This window comes from Serinus canaria, chromosome 27, assembly GCF_022539315.1.
Source record: "Serinus canaria isolate serCan28SL12 chromosome 27, serCan2020, whole genome shotgun sequence".
Classification (NCBI taxonomy): Eukaryota; Metazoa; Chordata; class Aves; order Passeriformes; family Fringillidae; genus Serinus; species Serinus canaria.
Genome location: NC_066340.1, coordinates 2,102,297 through 2,121,173, shown reverse-complemented (window position 1 = coordinate 2,121,173; position 18,877 = coordinate 2,102,297). Strand labels below are relative to the sequence as shown.

The 18,877-nt window shown below is 46.1% G+C and overlaps 1 protein-coding gene across 4 annotated transcripts; it reads left to right on the top strand.

Moving 5' to 3' along the window:
* The first annotated feature begins 760 nt into the window (after positions 1 to 760).
* LOC103821608 (keratin, type I cytoskeletal 16-like) lies at positions 761 to 13,343 on the top strand. Of its 4 annotated transcripts, none has more exons than XM_050985801.1 (8): positions 761 to 1,302; positions 2,077 to 2,159; positions 2,351 to 2,507; positions 2,699 to 2,860; positions 3,024 to 3,149; positions 3,242 to 3,468; positions 12,635 to 12,663; positions 13,037 to 13,343. In XM_050985801.1, exons 1-8 carry the CDS (start codon positions 856 to 858, stop codon positions 13,054 to 13,056), a joined length of 1,251 nt encoding a protein of 416 aa, XP_050841758.1. In that variant the 5' UTR covers positions 761 to 855; the 3' UTR covers positions 13,057 to 13,343. The 4 variants fall into 4 exon arrangements, with proteins under 4 accessions (XP_050841758.1, XP_050841757.1, XP_018777022.1 ...); XM_050985800.1 differs by lacking the exon at positions 12,635 to 12,663 and adding an exon at positions 3,630 to 3,718; XM_018921477.3 differs by lacking the exons at positions 12,635 to 12,663; positions 13,037 to 13,343 and adding exons at positions 3,630 to 3,718; positions 4,125 to 4,400.
* The last annotated feature ends 5,534 nt before the right edge of the window (positions 13,344 to 18,877 follow it).

The window sequence follows — 18,877 nt, the reverse complement described above, 5'->3', positions numbered from 1 at the left end:
GAAAATGTGCAAAATAAAATATTTGTCCTCTCAATTTCCTCTGAGTACATTTAAAACCATTACAATAAAATTAGGAGCTCTTTGATAGGAAAAGATTTAATATCTTTTCCCTTGCACAGTGTAACTTTTGCGGCTGTTACACAGAGTTTTTTTCAAAAAGAAAAAAGACTGTGATCCACATGTTGCATGTTCAGAGAAAGCTGAATGCCAGCAGGACCTTATTCAACACAAAGTGAAAAATTTGGAATCAAGTCTTCTTCTGTAACAGACATGGGAATGCAGTCTTCAAAATTTTAATTTCAGTGCATTGAAGTAGATTTCTATAAAGCTGATGTAATTTGAAACAAATCAATGAATGAAGAGTCCCTTGGAGGCTGCTGATGTTACTAATCATGTCTGCCATCACAGGTGGAAGACTAAGCTGAGTTACTGAGTTTCAAAGCATAAAAAATGATGGCCAGAGACAATGAAGCAGAAGCTTCATTAGCTGCCGTTAGCAGCAGGATATTGCCAGATTAACAGAAACTGAGACATAGGACATTGTTCAACAAAGTATCCAACAAGGAGCCACCCACATTAAATTACAGTGCAGCTAGGTGTGAATCAACTAAGACATATTTGCACTGAATGGTAATGCCTTTTACTTACCTCAGACAAAAATCCTCTTAGCACATCATTTTTGGCATGAGCACTATGGCTGGCAAATCCCATGGGAAGCTGGACTGCCTGGCAGGTGACACCCACCTGGGCAGGTATAAATAGCCACCAGCAAGGACAGCCCGCTGCACTTTGCTTTCCTGAATCTCGCTGTGCACAGCTTTGCACCTTTGGGGCTCACCAGCTGATCCCTTCACCATGAGCTGCAGCATCAAGAGAACGTCCAGCACCTCGTACAGGAGCGGAGGGGGAGGTGGCGGTGCCTGCGGAGGCAGCAGCGGCCGCAGCTCCTCCGTGTCCTGCCGGCGCTACGCCTCCTCCGTCATCGGCGGGGGCAGCTACGGCGGGGCAGCCTGCGGGGGCTACGGCGGCGGCCTGAGCATGGGCAGCCTCGCCGGGGGCTTTGGCGGGGGCTTCGCGGGGAGCTGCGGCCCCGGCGGGGATCTGCTGCTCAGCGGCAATGAGAAGGTCACCATGCAGAACCTCAACGACCGCCTGGCCTCTTACCTGGACAAGGTGCGGATGCTGGAGGAAGAGAACGCTCAGCTTGAGCACCACATCCGAGAGTGGTACAGGAAACAAGCTCCCAGCGTTTCCAAGGACTACAGCTCCTACTACCAGACCATTGAACAACTCCAGAGTCAGGTAAGATCATCCCGGCACACGTGGCTCCATCTCCTACATGCTCCTCTCTCCTCTAAGGCCTTCCTCCTTCTTCTTTGCTTCTTCCTCCTCCCTCCATCCCCAGCACTGGGTTCTACCACTAGTGGGATGGCCGTGCTGGTGGTACCGCAGGCACAAACCTGCTGAGCTGCACCTCCCATCCCCTGGCTGAGCAAACCCTCAGAGCAGCCCACAGGCAGCAGGGCACAGCCCGAGGCACCAGCAGCTCCCCCAGCCACAGACACGCTGGCTCACGCCATGAACATCCCACCTTGTGCAGGTGGCTCCAACCAGCCACGTGTTCTTTGCAGTGCTTACCTTTTCCCCCAGCCAGATCAGCTGGATGGAGTGCAAAGCCAAAGTAGATCAGGGCTTTCTTTGTCTCTTCACACTCTTGCAGAGAGGCCTAAGGTCTTCCATTAAAATCAGGTCACACGATACTAAAAAACCAGATTAAACAGCCACCATGAAGAAGCACTTTTATATAAAAAGGGCTGCAAACACTCTTTGGGACTCATGAGAGCTGTCCCTACCTTGAGAAAAGGAAGAGCATGGACTTGACAGGATGGTCTGTGATAGCACAAGCTTCCCTGAAAAGTAAATCTGGATCCTTACCCTTCCATATGACCCTTCCACTGCTGCAAGAAATAATTCTAAGACCCTCAGTAACACCCTACCAAAGCTTAGAGCCTTCTTTCTGCTTGTCCTGGAAATAGAGAACATAGAAAGACTCCTGTCCACCTTCTCCTTTTACAGATTATTTCTGCCACTGTGGACAACAACAAAATGCTTTTGGACATTGATAACAGCAAGATGACTGCTGAAGACTTCAGAATGAAGTGAGTAGCTCCCCATGAACCTTGCATGTCTGTCAAATCCCTCTCATCATCATCCAAGAAGACAAGGGAGGACTGCCCTGAGTGGTATTACTGAGTCATCCTGTTTTATTGGAATATTGATCTTAGAAGGATGTATGCTATTGACTGTAGCATCTCATTTCCCCATTTCTTTGTCTCTGTGTGTGACACAGGTATGAGAATGAGCTGGTCATCCGTCAGACCGTGGAGGCCGACATCAATGGCCTGAGAAATCTCATGGATGACCTGACTCTGGTTAGATCTTCACTGGAATCTGAGCTGGAGTCCTTGAAGGATGAGTTGATTGCTCTCAAGAGAAACCATGAGGAGGTATGATCCAATGATAAATAGCACAGCCAAAGACACAATCCATTGATTCTTCATGGCTCCCACCATCACATATCAAGTCCATTTCCCCTTATGCCATGGCATTGTCATTCCTTTGTACCTTGGCAGTGCTTTGCCCCAGCACAACAAATGACCTGTGTGTGCTCTTGTCTCTCTCTCTGCACCCCCTGCAGGAAATGAGGCAGCTCCAGTCTCAAACTGGTGGTGACGTGAGCGTGGAGGTCAATGCTGCCCCTGGACAAGACCTGACAAAGATCCTGAATGAACTGAGAGATGAATATGAGCAGATCATTGAGAAGAACCGCAGGGAGGTGGAGCAGTGGTATGAAGTCAAGGTATGTAGCAATGCCCAGAGTGGAGTCTCCTTTGGTGGCACAGCCCAGACACCCTGATACTGGGACTGGCTGAAACAGAGAGGCTGCCTGGAGATGTGAGCTGTCATTCAGCAAATCTGCTTCCTTGTGGCTCAGAACGTGTCTCTGGGGTTTGACTCTGCAGATCCAAGAAGTCAATCAGCAGGTCACTTCCAGCAGCCAGGACATCCAGACCAGCAGCCACCAGCTGACCGAGCTGAGGCGTGAGATGCAGAACCTGGAGATCGAACTGCAGGCACAGCTCAGCACGGTACGTGGGCAGCAGCTGCGGGCCCTTCCCTCCTTGGCATGGGCAGGCAGCTCTAGAACTCTGCTCCTCAACTCCTCTGTTTGCCTTTCCAGAAAAGCTCTCTGGAAAACTCCCTGGCAGAAACTGATTCTCGCTACAGCTTCCTGCTGCAGCAAATCCAAGTGCAGGTCAACTCCGTGGAGGAGGAGCTGAGCAGCATCCGCTGTGAGATGGAGGCTCAGAGCCAAGAGTACAAGATGCTCCTGGGGATAAAAACCCGTCTGGAGCAGGAGATCCAGCAGTACCGGGCACTGCTGCAGGAGGGGCAGCAGGATCTTGTGTATGTATTTCATATTATAGCAAGGGAGTAAAAAGAAATCCTCATGTGTTTATTTGCCAATAGAGACTTTTTGCCCCTGAAGCTACATCAACATATCTTTCAACTGAATATCCAGTTTTAGTGGGTTTTGATTAATTCTCTGTTGTTCTTTTTTTTTACAGAGCCTCCCAAGGAGCTTTCCAAGGAGGTGGAAAATCCTCCCAGTCATATTCTGCTTCCTACTCTCATTCCCAGTGTGGAGAAATGTCAGGTAAGTCAATACTTTGTAAGCATATTATTATTAGTGGGTTACATCTGCCCCAATGGCTACAGTATATTTGGTCAGAAAAAGGTTTGTAGTTTGGGCTGGGAAAGATTCCGAGGTCCATTAGCCCAAGAGTGAGAAACCTCATTACTCTGTGGCAGCAGAATCAAGGGTTAAAATACAGCAAGTGCTGCTCTTCCCTCTGCCTAAATATAAAATACAGTTTTAAACTTTATGGCATGGGAAATACTTCTTTGCTTACTGGAATAATTAAAAAATACAGTTCTGAGAAAGCGCCCAGTGCTTCTGGGAATGGAGCCTCTGCTCCTAACATTGTCAGGTGTAAGAATTCCACTCAGCAGGAATGCTCAGACTTCCCCTCAAGGCAGTGATTTGCTCTGTGCTCACACAGGGCAGTCAAGAGTGTGCTAGAGCAGCAGGAGAGACCCTGGCACCGTCCAGCTGCAATGCACCAACCGTGGGCAGCAAGAGACACCCGAGAGTTTCTGCAGCACGGCCGAGGGAAGGGGTTGGAAGAGCCTGGTCACCTGCCCCAGCACCCCCTCCTCCTCCCTGCAATGCTTGGCTTACTCAACTTGTCTTTGGCAACTCATTCTTTGTTAAAGGGTTCACACTCTGCTGGTAACTCTGCTCTAATAAATCTTTATGTCTGCAATTCAAATCACAACATGTCTGAGAAAATAAATTGAACCAACCTCATGCGGGTACTTATCCAAATCATCCAGTAAATACAGACTGTGGACTTGTATGGGGTACATGATCTCAGGACAGTCCATTCTGCACTAGGAAAATGGACACAGTGCTGGGATACAACCACTGAGTGAAAGGAAATATCAGGAATTGTGACCATGGCTGTGTGGGGTGAGACACAGCCAGCCTCTGCCTAGGGGAACTGCCAGGTGAGGCTGGTAGAATTCTCTCTTCACAAGCAAGAGGTATAAGGTTGAAAATAAAAATCTTGTTGTCAGTTCTTGACACAATTTTTCTCCTCCCTGAGATGTTAAAAACCCTTTACCATTTTGTTTCTTAATGGTCACTAAGGGATTGCTTTCTGGCCCCTTGTCTTGCCACTTGTACTAAAGAGAATGAATTATGTGAGTGAAAGGACAAAGAAAATACAAATGATAGGTAACTATCAGGAGATTACCTGCTAATTTACTAAACTGTGCCCAATGGTACTACTGTGAGTTATCTGAGTCCATTAATCTCATCACAGCCAGAGTACTGTGGGAAGGAAGGTGTGACTCAGGAGAGGTTGTTCCAGTATGAAGGGGCTTCCTTGCAAGTATTTCTACACCTTCTATTGCACAGACAATGACGTATTGCTGACTTCTGTTGGGAGAAACAGACAGCAAGAAAATGGATCTGTTCCCTTCAGTGTCATGGACCAAAAACATTCCAGTGTTTGATGATAGAAATTTCAATTTAAATACTGATATAACACCAAGAACCCAAATTCTGTTAGTACACAGAGCTGGCTGATACTCTGCCTTAAGAGAAATGAGAGACACATTCCTTTCACTGAGGGTATTTTCTATATTTTACAGCTTAAGAACATAAAATATGCAACAAAATTAGAGATGAAACAGCATTAATTAATTAGGGCAGCTCCTTTATATATATGTTGCTTGCTGAAGATCACAGTGAAGCCCCTTTTCAGTCTCTGCCTGTTGTGCACCAGATACACTAAATCAGCCATATATCCCTTACAGGTGCCTGTTTGTCCCTTCCCCACTGATTAAACCTGGTTTCTAGTAATTCCCATTTCATTTCACACTGAAGGATTGATCTGTTAGGGTAATGCAATTAAACATTTTCTCATCACAACCAACTTAGAAGAGTTTGATTTTGTTTAGGTCTTCTCTCAGTGACCACAAGCCTTGGCTGTGCCAGCACAGCAACCTGACTGCAGCCTGCAGTGTGTATACAAAGAATACACTTTCTACTCCTGCTGAAAAACTGACTTTTATAAGTCCAGCACCAGGAATTTGTGTGAATAAAAGCCTGTCTGCAATGAATAAAAAGTTCGTTTCAGGTTTTAACTGTATAGAAAGTGATGTAAAACAAATGCAAACATGACTTTTGTCTCTAGAGGCTGCCAGAGCTCGCTCAGGTCTCAGCTGTATTTACTGTAGCCAAAGCAGCTGAAGTAGACATCTTTTAAATCCAGATTCTGTAACCTTAAACTACAGAGACTGTCTTTAACTAAAGAACTGAAAGGTTATTTTGCTTCTTTCTGATGTTCCAGAGGCACAGAAAAGCATCAGAATGATCAAAAATGCAGTCCTCACCCAGACAACTCCTGGGAACTCCAGAGCTGCAGTGTCTGTCCCCATTTCTGAGCTGATTTAGGAGTGTGAGGTCTTGGTGCAGTGAGTTGCACTGGGAAGAGTCCTCAGGAGTCTCTACAGCAGGATCAGCTCACAGTGGAGTCCTGCTGCTGACAGCACAACCCTCCACACATTCCTGCTGGTCCACAGGGCATTAACCCCCACCCAGGGATGGGCTGAGGCCTGTCCTGGGGACAACACACACCACAGGTGTGCCAAAGACACAGCAAGACCCACAGCCTCCATCTAGGGCTGGCAGGCGCTCCAGAAACCTTGTGCTATTTCTGTGATCAGGTATCCTGACACCACTGCCTGCTGCGGGTGCTCACTTCACTCATCCGTGTTCTTAACACTTGCTTAGTGTTCTGAAAATATCTACAGGATAGGTAAAAAAAGGCTTTGGCAGGGAGGAATTTAGAATTCAATTAGTTGCCATCATCGATAACAGGAGCACATGGAAGCAGGTAAAGAGAAGGAGAAACAGGAAAGGATCCCTCTGCTGGAAGAGCTTAATTTCCCTTGGGGAACATCTCTAAATTTGTCCTTTTTCAGTGGTAGGAAGGACTATGAGTAATGATTTAGATGAGCTGTGGAATTAAAATAGCTCACACTTAATAGGATTTTCTGTAGGTCTATACATAATGCAAGTTTATGAGCCCACCCCATGGAGTAACATTAAGAGGATGAGCCCAGAATGAGGGGTTGTGGAAATCCTACAGCTCTGAATGAACTGAACAAATGCAAAGGTTGAGTGATGCTGCAGGACAATGGATAAGGAATGCACAAATGGAGCTCCTGACGAAACTCTTGGGAGTAGCACTCTTCTTACCAAGACCACATTTGACTCATTTACTGTAAAACAATTAATTACCAGTAATTGTATCTAGGATTGTCCTCTCCCTCTAGTGTGACTGAAGACATACATCATACATCTGTAATGGCATCACAGCCTCTGTGGAAACCACAGGCTGCTTTTGGTTCTTCTGCCAATTTGGAGCATCCAACTTCACCAATGAGTAAACAGCACTGGAAAGGATTCACAGCACTCCTACTTCAAAAAACTTCTGACTTGCAGAGGTCCCTGGTGCTCACTGGAGCAAAAGGTCTGCCAGGGGAGAATGTGATTTCAAAGCTCTTACAGCACCTTGAATGGCTGAGGAGCCTCAACATCTTCTACAGCAGAACATGTCTGACCTGCTTCTGTCATTGTGAAAGATGATGGCTGTGAACAGCCCTGGCTCTTCTGGCTTGTGAAGTAAATCAGCAGGTCCAAACTCACTCACAGCAGCCAACTCGGCCCAAGAGCCATGTCCACAGGACAGTGGCCAGAAATGCACATGGAGACAAGGAACTACCCCCAAGTTACAGAACAGTCCAGAGATGAAATGTTTGGGATACAGTTATGGCAGTAAGGATGGTTAGATCACCTATTCAAAAAAGAAGAGAGGAACAGAGAGACAGAGAAAAGGCACCTGGTGACAGTATGAAATTACAGCATTGGGAAATGTCAGAAATTGTTGGGCCGGGTGTTGTGATGCAACCATGCTGAGAAGGAGATATAAAATCAACACCTCTGGCACTAGCAATAAACTTCTCATAGGGGAGAATAAAAGTGCATTTCAACAATCTAATGAGGAAAATATGACTAAGGAATCACACCCTGTGAGAAAATAATTTTTATTTTTTAATAAAGATGACTCAGTCTCAATAACATATGCAAAGCACCTGGTTCTGACGTGTGGATAATTAGAGAGCTACCAATAAAACAACAATCACAATTATGTAGATCAAAGGATCTGTGATATGGGGGTGGTGGTGTGTCAAGAAACAGGGTGAATGGTTTTCCATGATCCTTCAGTCAGCCATAACACACATTAGTAACTTTATGGATCTCATAATCACTATGGCTAAGAAAAAAATTCCTGCTTGAGCCACAACTGCAGGGTTTGTGTAAGTAACAGCATAAATGGAGAAACCACCAAAAAAAAAGAGTAAATTAGAACTTCCAAGTAGAGATGGATTTCCATCAAAGTTCAAACCTCACATAATGAGACCACTTGTCTTTCAGATTTAAAATTCACATTTTCCAAAAATTACTTAAAGGGAAAATTTCCTTTCCAAAGAAGGGCTTATCACAATCTGCCCCCTTACCAACATGGTGCAGTGGTGCAGCACCAAGGGACAAAAGACTGAAGGTAAGGGGGATCTAGAGGGTCACCACAGCTGACTGTTATACAAGGATAAAATCCCCAACATCAATTGACTGAGATCAGATTTGAAACTCTCACTTCCATCCACAGCTCCTGCAATAGAAACTCTTCAAGACCCTTCTGCCTCCCATAGTTAAAAACTTCCCCTTAGTTTCCAGCCCAAACACACTCAAAACCAGACTGTGCCCTTTCCTAGATGGACAACAGAATTGTTCTGTATTTCAAACAGCCCTGGTACACCCTTCCTCAAGAACCAGCTGATAACAATCTCAGCCTCTATCTGGCCAAGCCAAATCCTCTTTCCTCTCCCAGGGTACAGCCAATGCAGCCATATAGATTTCACATACATATTTCAGTTTAAGATAACCTCTGAGTGATTGGAAATATGCAAAAAAATGTTTAAAAACTCACAACTTTGAAATGGCATTACTGCATGCATACCAGAGCATAAGACAGGAGGATTTCTTGTAACTGATACCACCAGAGTTTGGTGAGAACAGAAAACACAGCTGCTGGTAATGGTGATTTACCACTAAGTACTCTGAGAGACACTGCCCACAGTGAGCTTTCTTTTCTAGGGAAAAGAAATTCTAAACCTGAACTCTAGATTCTGTCATAAAACCTAAATTCTTAAGAGATTCTGTTTCCAGAAGTGGCAGTTCCGAGGCGAATTTGAACCAGCCTCACACGAAGGGTGCTTGAGTTCATATTTCTCCAAATCTGAAATTAAAGCAGAGTGATTAGGTGGTGCTTTCACCACCTGTTTTCAGGACAAAAGAAAATTACTCCAAAGAACAAAGAACAACTATTAAAATGAGTCTCACTCACTAAGTAGCCAGCAACGAACTATCTCCAACAAAATCTAACTCACAGCCACCCACCCGAAATTGCAGTGGAGGCTTGGTGTGAATCAGCATGCAAACCCAGTACCTGGGGGGAGGGCTGTCCCAAGCCCCAAAAGAAATTCCCCTTAGCACATCACTTTCTGCATGAGCACTATGGCTGGCAAATCCCATGGGAAGCTGGACTGCCTGGCAGGTGACACCCACCTGGGCAGGTATAAATAGCCACCAGCAAGGACAGCCCGCTGCACTTTGCTTTCCTGAATCTCGCTGTGCACAGCTTTGCACCTTTGGGGCTCACCAGCTGATCCCTTCACCATGAGCTGCAGCATCAAGAGAACGTCCAGCACCTCGTACAGGAGCGGAGGGGGAGGTGGCGGTGCCTGCGGAGGCAGCAGCGGCCGCAGCTCCTCCGTGTCCTGCCGGCGCTACGCCTCCTCCGTCATCGGCGGGGGCAGCTACGGCGGGGCAGCCTGCGGGGGCTACGGCGGCGGCCTGAGCATGGGCAGCCTCGCCGGGGGCTTTGGCGGGGGCTTCGCGGGGAGCTGCGGCCCCGGCGGGGATCTGCTGCTCAGCGGCAATGAGAAGGTCACCATGCAGAACCTCAACGACCGCCTGGCCTCTTACCTGGACAAGGTGCGGATGCTGGAGGAAGAGAACGCTCAGCTTGAGCACCACATCCGAGAGTGGTACAGGAAACAAGCTCCCAGCGTTTCCAAGGACTACAGCTCCTACTACCAGACCATTGAACAACTCCAGAGTCAGGTAAGATCATCCCGGCACACGTGGCTCCATCTCCTACATGCTCCTCTCTCCTCTAAGGCCTTCCTCCTTCTTCTTTGCTTCTTCCTCCTCCCTCCATCCCCAGCACTGGGTTCTACCACTAGTGGGATGGCCGTGCTGGTGGTACCGCAGGCACAAACCTGCTGAGCTGCACCTCCCATCCCCTGGCTGAGCAAACCCTCAGAGCAGCCCACAGGCAGCAGGGCACAGCCCGAGGCACCAGCAGCTCCCCCAGCCACAGACACGCTGGCTCACGCCATGAACATCCCACCTTGTGCAGGTGGCTCCAACCAGCCATGTGTTGTTTGCAGTGCTTACCTTTTCTCCCAGCCAGATCAGCTGGATGGAGTGCAAAGCCAAATCACCTGGATGGCAGGATCTGAGCTCCCTTTGTCCCTTCACACTCCTACAGGGACCAGGTGGGAGGACTGAGGTCTTCCATCGCAATCAACTTTTTTCATAATGAGATGACTTCAGCATCGGGCAAAGCCCACACTGCCTCCTACACCCAGAGTGCAGAACCCCATGGGGCTTGGCCATTTCCCAAAATAAATGTTCTTCTGTTCTTTCCCCCATCAATATACTCTTTCATCAAAACCTCTGGAAAGCCAAAACCTTGCACACACCAGTCCCTGTGCTATGGCAATTCAGGAACCTTCTGTGACCCCTGCACTACTCCATAAAACAAGCAATAACACTCTACCAGAGCTTTGTGTCTTTTTTCTTCTTTTCACTTTGCTTCTACCAAGGTGTTCTTTGGTAGAGTGTTCTACCTGTTCTAGATTCTGGAAATCTGGAACACAGAAAGATACCTGTCCTCCTTCCCCTTCTGCAGATTATTTCTGCCACTGTGGACAACAACAGGATGATTCTGGATATTGACAACAGCAAGATGACTGCTGATGACTTCAGAATGAAGTGAGTAGCTCCCTGTGAACCTTGCCTCTTTTATGTCACAAATTTTATGAGACTCATGAATGGAGGTGGATGAAGTCCTGTCTAAAGTGGTGTGATCAAGCCTACACATCGTAATGAAATGAGCGTGCAATGCTTTGCTTTCCTTTGGTACAGGTATGAGAATGAGCTGGTCATCCGTCAGACCGTGGAGGCTGACATCAATGGCCTGAGAAACATGCTGGATGGTCTCACTACCACTCGGTCTTCACTGGAATCTGAGCTGGAGTCCTTGAAGGATGAGTTGATTGCTCTCAAGAGAAACCATGAGGAGGTATGATCCAGTGATAAATAGCACAGCCAAAGACACAATCCATTGATTCTTCATGGCTCCCACCATCACATATCAAGTCCATTTCCCCTTATGCCATGGCATTGTCATTCCTTTGTACCTTGGCAGTGCTTTGCCCCAGCACAACAAATGACCTGTGTGTGCTCTTGTCTCTCTCTCTGCACCCCCTGCAGGAAATGAGGCAGCTCCAGTCTCAAACTGGTGGCGACGTGAGCGTGGAGGTCAATGCTGCCCCTGGACAAGACCTGACAAAGATCCTGAATGAACTGAGAGATGAATATGAGCAAATCATTGAGAAGAACCGCAGGGAGGTGGAGCAGTGGTATGAAGTCAAGGTATGTAGCAATGCCCAGAGTGGAGTCTCCTTTGGTGGCACAGCCCAGACACCCTGATACTGGGACTGGCTGAAACAGAGAGGCTGCCTGGAGATGTGAGCTGTCATTCAGCAAATCTGCTCCCTTGTAGCTCAGAAAGTGTCTCTGGGGTTTGACTCTGCAGATCCAAGAAGTCAATCAGCAGGTCACTTCCAGCAGCCAGGACATCCAGACCAGCAGCCACCAGCTGACCGAGCTGAGGCGTGAGATGCAGAACCTGGAGATCGAACTGCAGGCACAGCTCAGCACGGTACGTGGGCAGCAGCTACGGGCCCTTCCCTCCTTGGCATGGGCAGGCAGCTCTAGAACTCTGCTCCTCAACTCCTCTGTTTGCCTTTCCAGAAAAGCTCTCTGGAAAACTCCGTGGCAGAAACCGAGTCTCGCTATGGCCGCATGCTCCAACAAATCCAGATGCAGATCAACTCCGTGGAGGAGGAGCTGGGCAGCATCCGCTGTGAGATGGAGGCTCAGAGCCAGGAGTACAAGATGCTCCTGGGCATCAAGATGCGCCTGGAGCAGGAGATCCAGCAGTACCGGTCGCTGCTGCAGGAGGGGCAGCAGGATCTTGTGTATGTTCTCTGATTGCAAATAAGGGCACAAATTTTATCACAAGCTTTTCTCTCTTGGCATTCACAGAAGATAGAACAGAATATTTTACTTGTCTCTAGCTGAAATCTAAGTTCAGCAACTTTTATTCATGGCATCTGCATTGAAATGTGTCTATCAAAAACCTCATAAGCAGATCAAACATCAAGGGAAACACAGAGCAGATTATTACTGCCAGGTTTTGAGTTAATCAGTTCCTCTTGACCTGTTTGCACAGAGTGAATTCCATGAAAGGAATCACCGTGCCAAACCAAATTGTAATGAAGTTCCTTCTGTCAGCAGACAAACAAGCACAGCTGAACTGTGAGAGTACAAAAGTTTTACTGCAATGGTCTCTTGCTGTATCTGCTTTTACAATTTTCCAGGAAAATACAGCTGAATGGAATGAAATAAAAAAAAAAAAAAAAAAAATGTTTGCAAGATCCAGGAAAAGCTGAGTTGTCTCATGCACTGTACATGATGTCAGTATGTATTTGTTGCTCCCTTAATAAAACTCCTTTCCTTTTACAGATCGTGTCAAGGAGCTCTCCAAGGAGGAGGTATGTCCTCTCACTCTTACTCTTCTAGTTCTTACTGTCATGGTCAATCTAGTGATAAGGCAGGTAAGAAACATCTTTCAAAGAGCATCCAAACTTATGGCTTTCACATTTTGTGTTTCACCCCTTTTCCTGTTAATACCAGCCTTGTACTATGGTTTCCACATCTGCAATTGCAGCAGGGATTAAACCATTCACAATCAAAGCTCTTAATTTCAAAGTGGTTTGGCTCCAATTCCAGAGACAGGCTAAGCTCCTTTCCCATGCTTTTGCTAACAAATGGATATTTAAATAGTGGATGGGTCTGAAATGTCAGTGCTGCTTAGAGACTCTTGGTTTCCCTATCAGAGCAATGAATTCTTCTTTCTTTCCACAGGGCAGTCAAGAGTGTGTTAAGATACCAGTGATGTGTTGGGCTTCCCTGATCCAGTCAGTGCCGTGGGAGCAGCCAGCCCTCAGCATGGTGTGACCTACCCCATGCACAGACTGCTCTCCAAATGCTCTCCAAATGAAATCAAAATTAATAATTACTAGGCTTTTCCTAAAACTATCTACCCCTCCCTTTTGATCCTGTCCAGCACTGTGATCAGTGTGCTCACACACAGGTCTCCCCAGTGCCCTTGGTTCTGAACTGAACAACAATTCCTCGAATAAAGCTTTATCTTTCTGCAATGCAAAGAAAACTCTGTGTCCAGCAGTCTATTTGGTATATTAATATTCTATTTACATTTAGGTGGAACAAGTCAGGTATGCAAAGAAATTAGTGTTGTGTGAATTATGTAATATGGCTCCAAAGAAATATGTGAATTCTAAATCATATGATGACTGGGTAAAATCCTGGAGATGAATAAACACATCCACATTAAACTCAAGGGTGACACCTACGGGGAACAGAAAGGGGTGGGGGAACCCCTTTTTCATAGCATATGTTGCAAGGGGTATGCAAGTAGCTGATTTGCCAATTCAGCAGCTGAAGTGAAAAATCAGGATTAATTAACCCCAAAATTTCATTAAAATTTTGTCAAATCAAACCCACTTTTCCTTAGTCACTGAACAAGAAATCAGTCCTATTCAGGCAGCCCTTTCCCAGCTCTGGGTGAGAGCTCTGTCTAATCTTGTTCAATTAAGAAAGGGTTAGATAGGAAATGAGTGAGCAGTACGAAAGTTCTACTAACCCAACATTCAGTTGTTAGGATTATTCCTCCTGGCATGTTGAAAAATCTGAGCTCAGGTGTTTTACTTGGAAGTTCCACATGAAGGAGTGTGTTCCTATATTCCATAGGGTCATTCCCAGATCCATGCTGTGTGGAACTCTGGGTGGAGAGTGGCATGGTGCAGGCAAGGTTCAAGCTTTGTTACTAAACCTGCCCCACTTTGGGAACCACACTCAGCTTATTTGGGCTCAACAGAGGAATAAAACGGATGAAATATCTCAGTCATTTCAAACGGAGAAATCTGCAATTCTGTGTTTGGCTTGCAGGGCTAAGGAAGCTGCTGAACAGGGTCAGCCACATAGCAGGGGAGTGACTCCACTGCTGCCCTGCCCCAGACCCTGGGTGGGTCTCAGAGGCTTCATTGTTCCCTGAACAGCTCCTAAATCACCGACATTTCTTATCCTGTCATGCAGCTTTACACTTACACTTTGGTTTGCAAAGAGTCAGGACAGGTAAAACATCATCATTTTGGATAACAAGGTATTATTTTAAAATACATCAAACTGTTCCATGTTACAATCCAGGCTGAATTCTCAGCACAACAGGAAAGGGATGAGTCAGAGAAACTATTTCCATGGGAAACAAAGGTTTGTAAAGTCAAAGCAAGTCTGCCACTCCTTGGAGTCACAGCAGGACTCTCCTGCTCTGTGCAAGTAACAGAGATTCTTATGATCCCTTTTACTCCTCTCTCTTATCAAGCAGTGCTGACTATCCCAAAACCCCTCAGCACTAGCTAGCTGTAATGGACTTTGGGATCAAGTACCTTCTTTAGGCACAGTTTAACTAGCAAGAATGTCTGTAATCCCAGAAAGAAGCTACTTGTGCTCTAGGCCCCCTGTTGGGAACATTCCCGAATCTCCTGCTTCCCTTCTGCTCTCTTTTAGGTGGGACACGTTTGCAGCGGCAGCACGAGGGAATGCTGTGGTTGAGCCTTATCCTGCCCCAGTGGCATGTCCCACAGCACCGTACCAGGGTGAGGATTTATCTGTGAGTGACAGACAGTGTGTCCATCCATTCGGGTCGGCTCCCTGGCATCCTCTGATGGCAGTTAATGAAACAACAAGTAGGTTTTGTGACACAAACTGCTCGAAACACTCTTAAAATTAAATTAAAGCCTCAGGGCTGGGACATGGTTCGTACAAGGAAAGAACAGATTCATTAATACGAACATCGGCACGTTTTTATTTTTATTTCATGCCTTGGATTCGGTGGCTGTGCTTAACAGCCGGGCCTGCAGGGGGCGCTCTGTGCTGCTCCCGCTTCCCAAGGCCCCAGATCCCACGGCTGGTGACTCAGTTCTGGGAATTATTCATCTCCAGATGGATAATCCTACATTTTCAGGAGGTTTCAGAAGATATGAGAGTGACATGGCTGTATGGGCAGAAATTCAAGAAAAGAACCAGAACTGAGTGGACTGGGTTCTTCCAAGGGGCTTCATTCTGGATCAGGATTCTGACACACCTGTGAATTTAGACCCACAGCAATGCTTCTGATTGCAAGGGCAGCTGTCAGGTATGGACAGGGACAGCAGCCCACTACTACTCCTGGTGACTTTGTGCACAGTCCTGCCAGGCTCTGGCACTCCTGGCTACAAGGAAATGGAACCACAGAGGTGACAAGACAGATTTCCCTCTCGGCCCACCACCGACTCAAGGAATGAGAAAAGAAACTCTGACTCACTGTGCCAGTAACAACAAAGCAAGAGGAAAGGAAGCTACTCCTGTGATATTTCTGACATTTAGCAGCCCACCATAACCATGAAAAATAGCAGCAGCCAAGTTAAGTAAGTATGAGAATTCATGCAGGAAAACCCTTTCTCTCTGTAACAATTTCTGTTAGGTTTCACATCATATAAAACACTGTGGATTGCTGATCCCAACAAACCTTGGAATTTCTTTAAGTGTTTCCACATTGTAGCTGCTGTATCCCTGGAGGTGTTCATGGCCTGGATCAACCTGTTCTAGTGGAAGGTGTCCCTGCCTGTGGCAGAGGGTGGGACTGGATGAGCTCTGAGGTCCCTTCCCACCCAAAGCATTCCATGATCCCATGATAAAGGACAAGTGACAGCAAACACGTAGTCCCAGGCATATCGGAGCTTGTCACTGTCATATTTTCTGAAAAATACTCTTTGCCCAAGATTCTTCTCCTGGGAAGCTGAGAAGCCTCAGAGAAAAAAGAAAATAATTATCTGATTTGCTTCTCCTGTGTTGGAGTTGGAGATTGTTTATCCAACATGTTAATTGTTTTGACTTAATGACCAATCACTGTCCAGCTGTGTTGGGACTCTGGAAGGAGTCACAGGTTTTCATTACCATTCTTGTTCAGCCTTCTGTAAGTATCCTTTCTCTGCTCTTTAGTATAATTTTAGTATAGCATTCTTTTATGTAATATAATATAATAAAATAATAAACTAGCCTTCTAAGAACATGGAGTCAGATTTATCATTTCCTTCCTGCCATGGGGAGCCCCAAAAATACCACCAGAGCTGACTCTCAGAGCTCTTTTAGCAGTGCCTTAAGAGAGGTTTCTGCACACTGCAATTATTCCTAATGGAGCAGTTGGGAGCCCACGCTCCCGTGGCTCTGCCAAGCCTGGCTCCAGGGAACACCTTTCCCTGCACACACCTGCATTCCCAACCCATGCAGGGCTGGCATCAAAGCTACCACAGCCTCAGCAATCAACATTTTCTGACAACATTCCCAATCTAAGTTCAGTTCTTTCCCACAGCCTGATGTCAGACTATTGAAAATCACAGCTGTACCTAAAAGTTCACAGCACTTACACACACACAAAAATTTAAAATAAATTCCAACAACTCCTTTCTGTGGAAAATGCTGATAGAAATCATGTCACCAGATTTTTATCAGTTATTAAAGCTGAATCCATTAGGAAAGCATGAAAAAGCACTCTGAAAGCACTTCAGTCACTTGTTTTGCTGGCGGTGGGTTGCCCAAAACACAGACAGTTGGCACAAACCTCAGTTTTTAATTAAAGGAAGATTTAAAGCTGAATATGGGTGTCAGAGTCTGATGGAAAACCATGGCTCTTAGTTAAGGTAACAGCCAGGACTGCCCAGGAGGGGATTTTCCTGGTACACACAGACCTGAGTAACACAGTCCTTTATGAAAGTGGCATAAACTGTCAAAAGTAGTGAGAAATCCCCTTTTGTTCCCTTAAAGTTGTGTGAGTGGCCAGGGCAGGCAGGAGCAGTGCTCCAAAGGGGTTTCCATGGGCTGAGAGTTGCTATGAGGACCAAGTGTTAAAAGCACCTCCCTGGCAGCAGCTCCACAAACCAGAGGCTGCAGGATTTGCCCTCAGAAAGCAACAGTTGGATTTTCTCACTGAACCCAACCAGAGATCTTCAGACTCTGAGAATTCCTGTCAAGAAAAACTCAGTATAAAACCACCAGTAGGATCAGGAAAGCTCAAATACAAGGATCTACCAGGAGGGTACTAAGAGAGGTCCATGTTTTCTAATTAGATCCAGAACTAATGTTTAAACTAATATTTAAGGCTTGCACCGTCAAATCTCTGCCCTTACTGGAAGCTGTGGCTTACCCCCATGATCAGAATACAAAATTCTTACAAAATTAACAAGAGAAATAATAACATACAAGTCTATAAATACAAGTATATGCATGTAAATATATATGAGCACGTAGATATAAATAATAGTCACACAAATGCTTTCCTGATGGGAACAGAATAAAACAGCTCAGCTCTGGGCTATGAGCCTCATCTACTCTGTGTCCCTCCCAAGTCTAGGATTTATTTTTGAGCAGGAATTTTCCATGTGGTGTATGGGAAGATCCCTGTGGATAGCCCCAGGGCTCCTCCCTCAGTGCAGCATGCAGAGGCCATGGCAAGAGTCCAACAGCCACAGCTCCCCAGCCTGGGACAGCTTCAGTCCCCTGGGCTTTGGCAGAGGCCCCTGCACTGCCTTTGCTGCTGCCTGCAGAAACCTGACTTTTGGAACACATCCTCCTGTCAGTTGGATGTTTGACTCTCAAATAATAGTTTCCAGCCCAATCATACCTTGCTGAGATTTACCAGCCAGATAACAGGTTAAAGGAAGTGTGAAAGTACATCCAGTGAGTTGACTTGCACTCCCCAGGGCTTGGTGCCCCAACTGAGCCTTCCTTCCCACACAATCTTTAATCACATGATAAGAAAATTTGATTTATTTTCCTGTCTCAGGTACTTTACTCTGTGATTTGCTTTATCATTAGAGTTCTGGAATGATGGAGGAGTCAGGAGTTTAAAGTTAGTTATGTTTCTAGGGAAACAGGGACAATAATGAAGCATTTCCACACCACAGCCTGTTTCAAGAATTTGTGAAATATTTACACTGCTCACAGTTGAAGTGCTTGAGCTCTTCAGGAAGATCTTCTATTTATTTTCCCCACACCAATCTGTTTAAATGTTCTATAAATGGCAATCATTGAGAAATTAAATTCTGTGCCCTGATAGCACTGCAGCAGCTTGGGCTGGAATCATTCCAGGTCAGCTCAAATCATTGATCCATCATTTCTGTCCTGCCATGAACAAACCAGAGCCCTGGACAGAAATGTCTTGTCCTGTGTCTTACTCTCTTAATTTCTGTTAACACAGAACCCTTACACAGCTTTGTTTCTCACCTCTTTCAGTGCAGAAATTATGCACTCCCTTCACCACAATCCCTCTGCTTCACAAAAATAATCATTTTGAGCAAATTCCCAGAGTTGCTCTGCTCTTCCCATCCCTCTTCTCCAGCCACTCACAGCTGTGGTGGTGCATGTGCTGGGACCTGCCTCTTCAGCACAGCAGCATTCTTGTCTCACACTCTATTGGCATATTCAGGGAATATATGGCAATGCCAGGTTTTGAGGATCAAAAAAAAAAAAAAAAAAAAAAGATTTATGATGGGCTGTAAAAGCCAGACAGCTGAGAATTGTATCTTGGGCAAGCCATAAATACAGTTACCTTGGTACCAGCTGCAGATCAGAGCTTGTTGTCACTGGTTC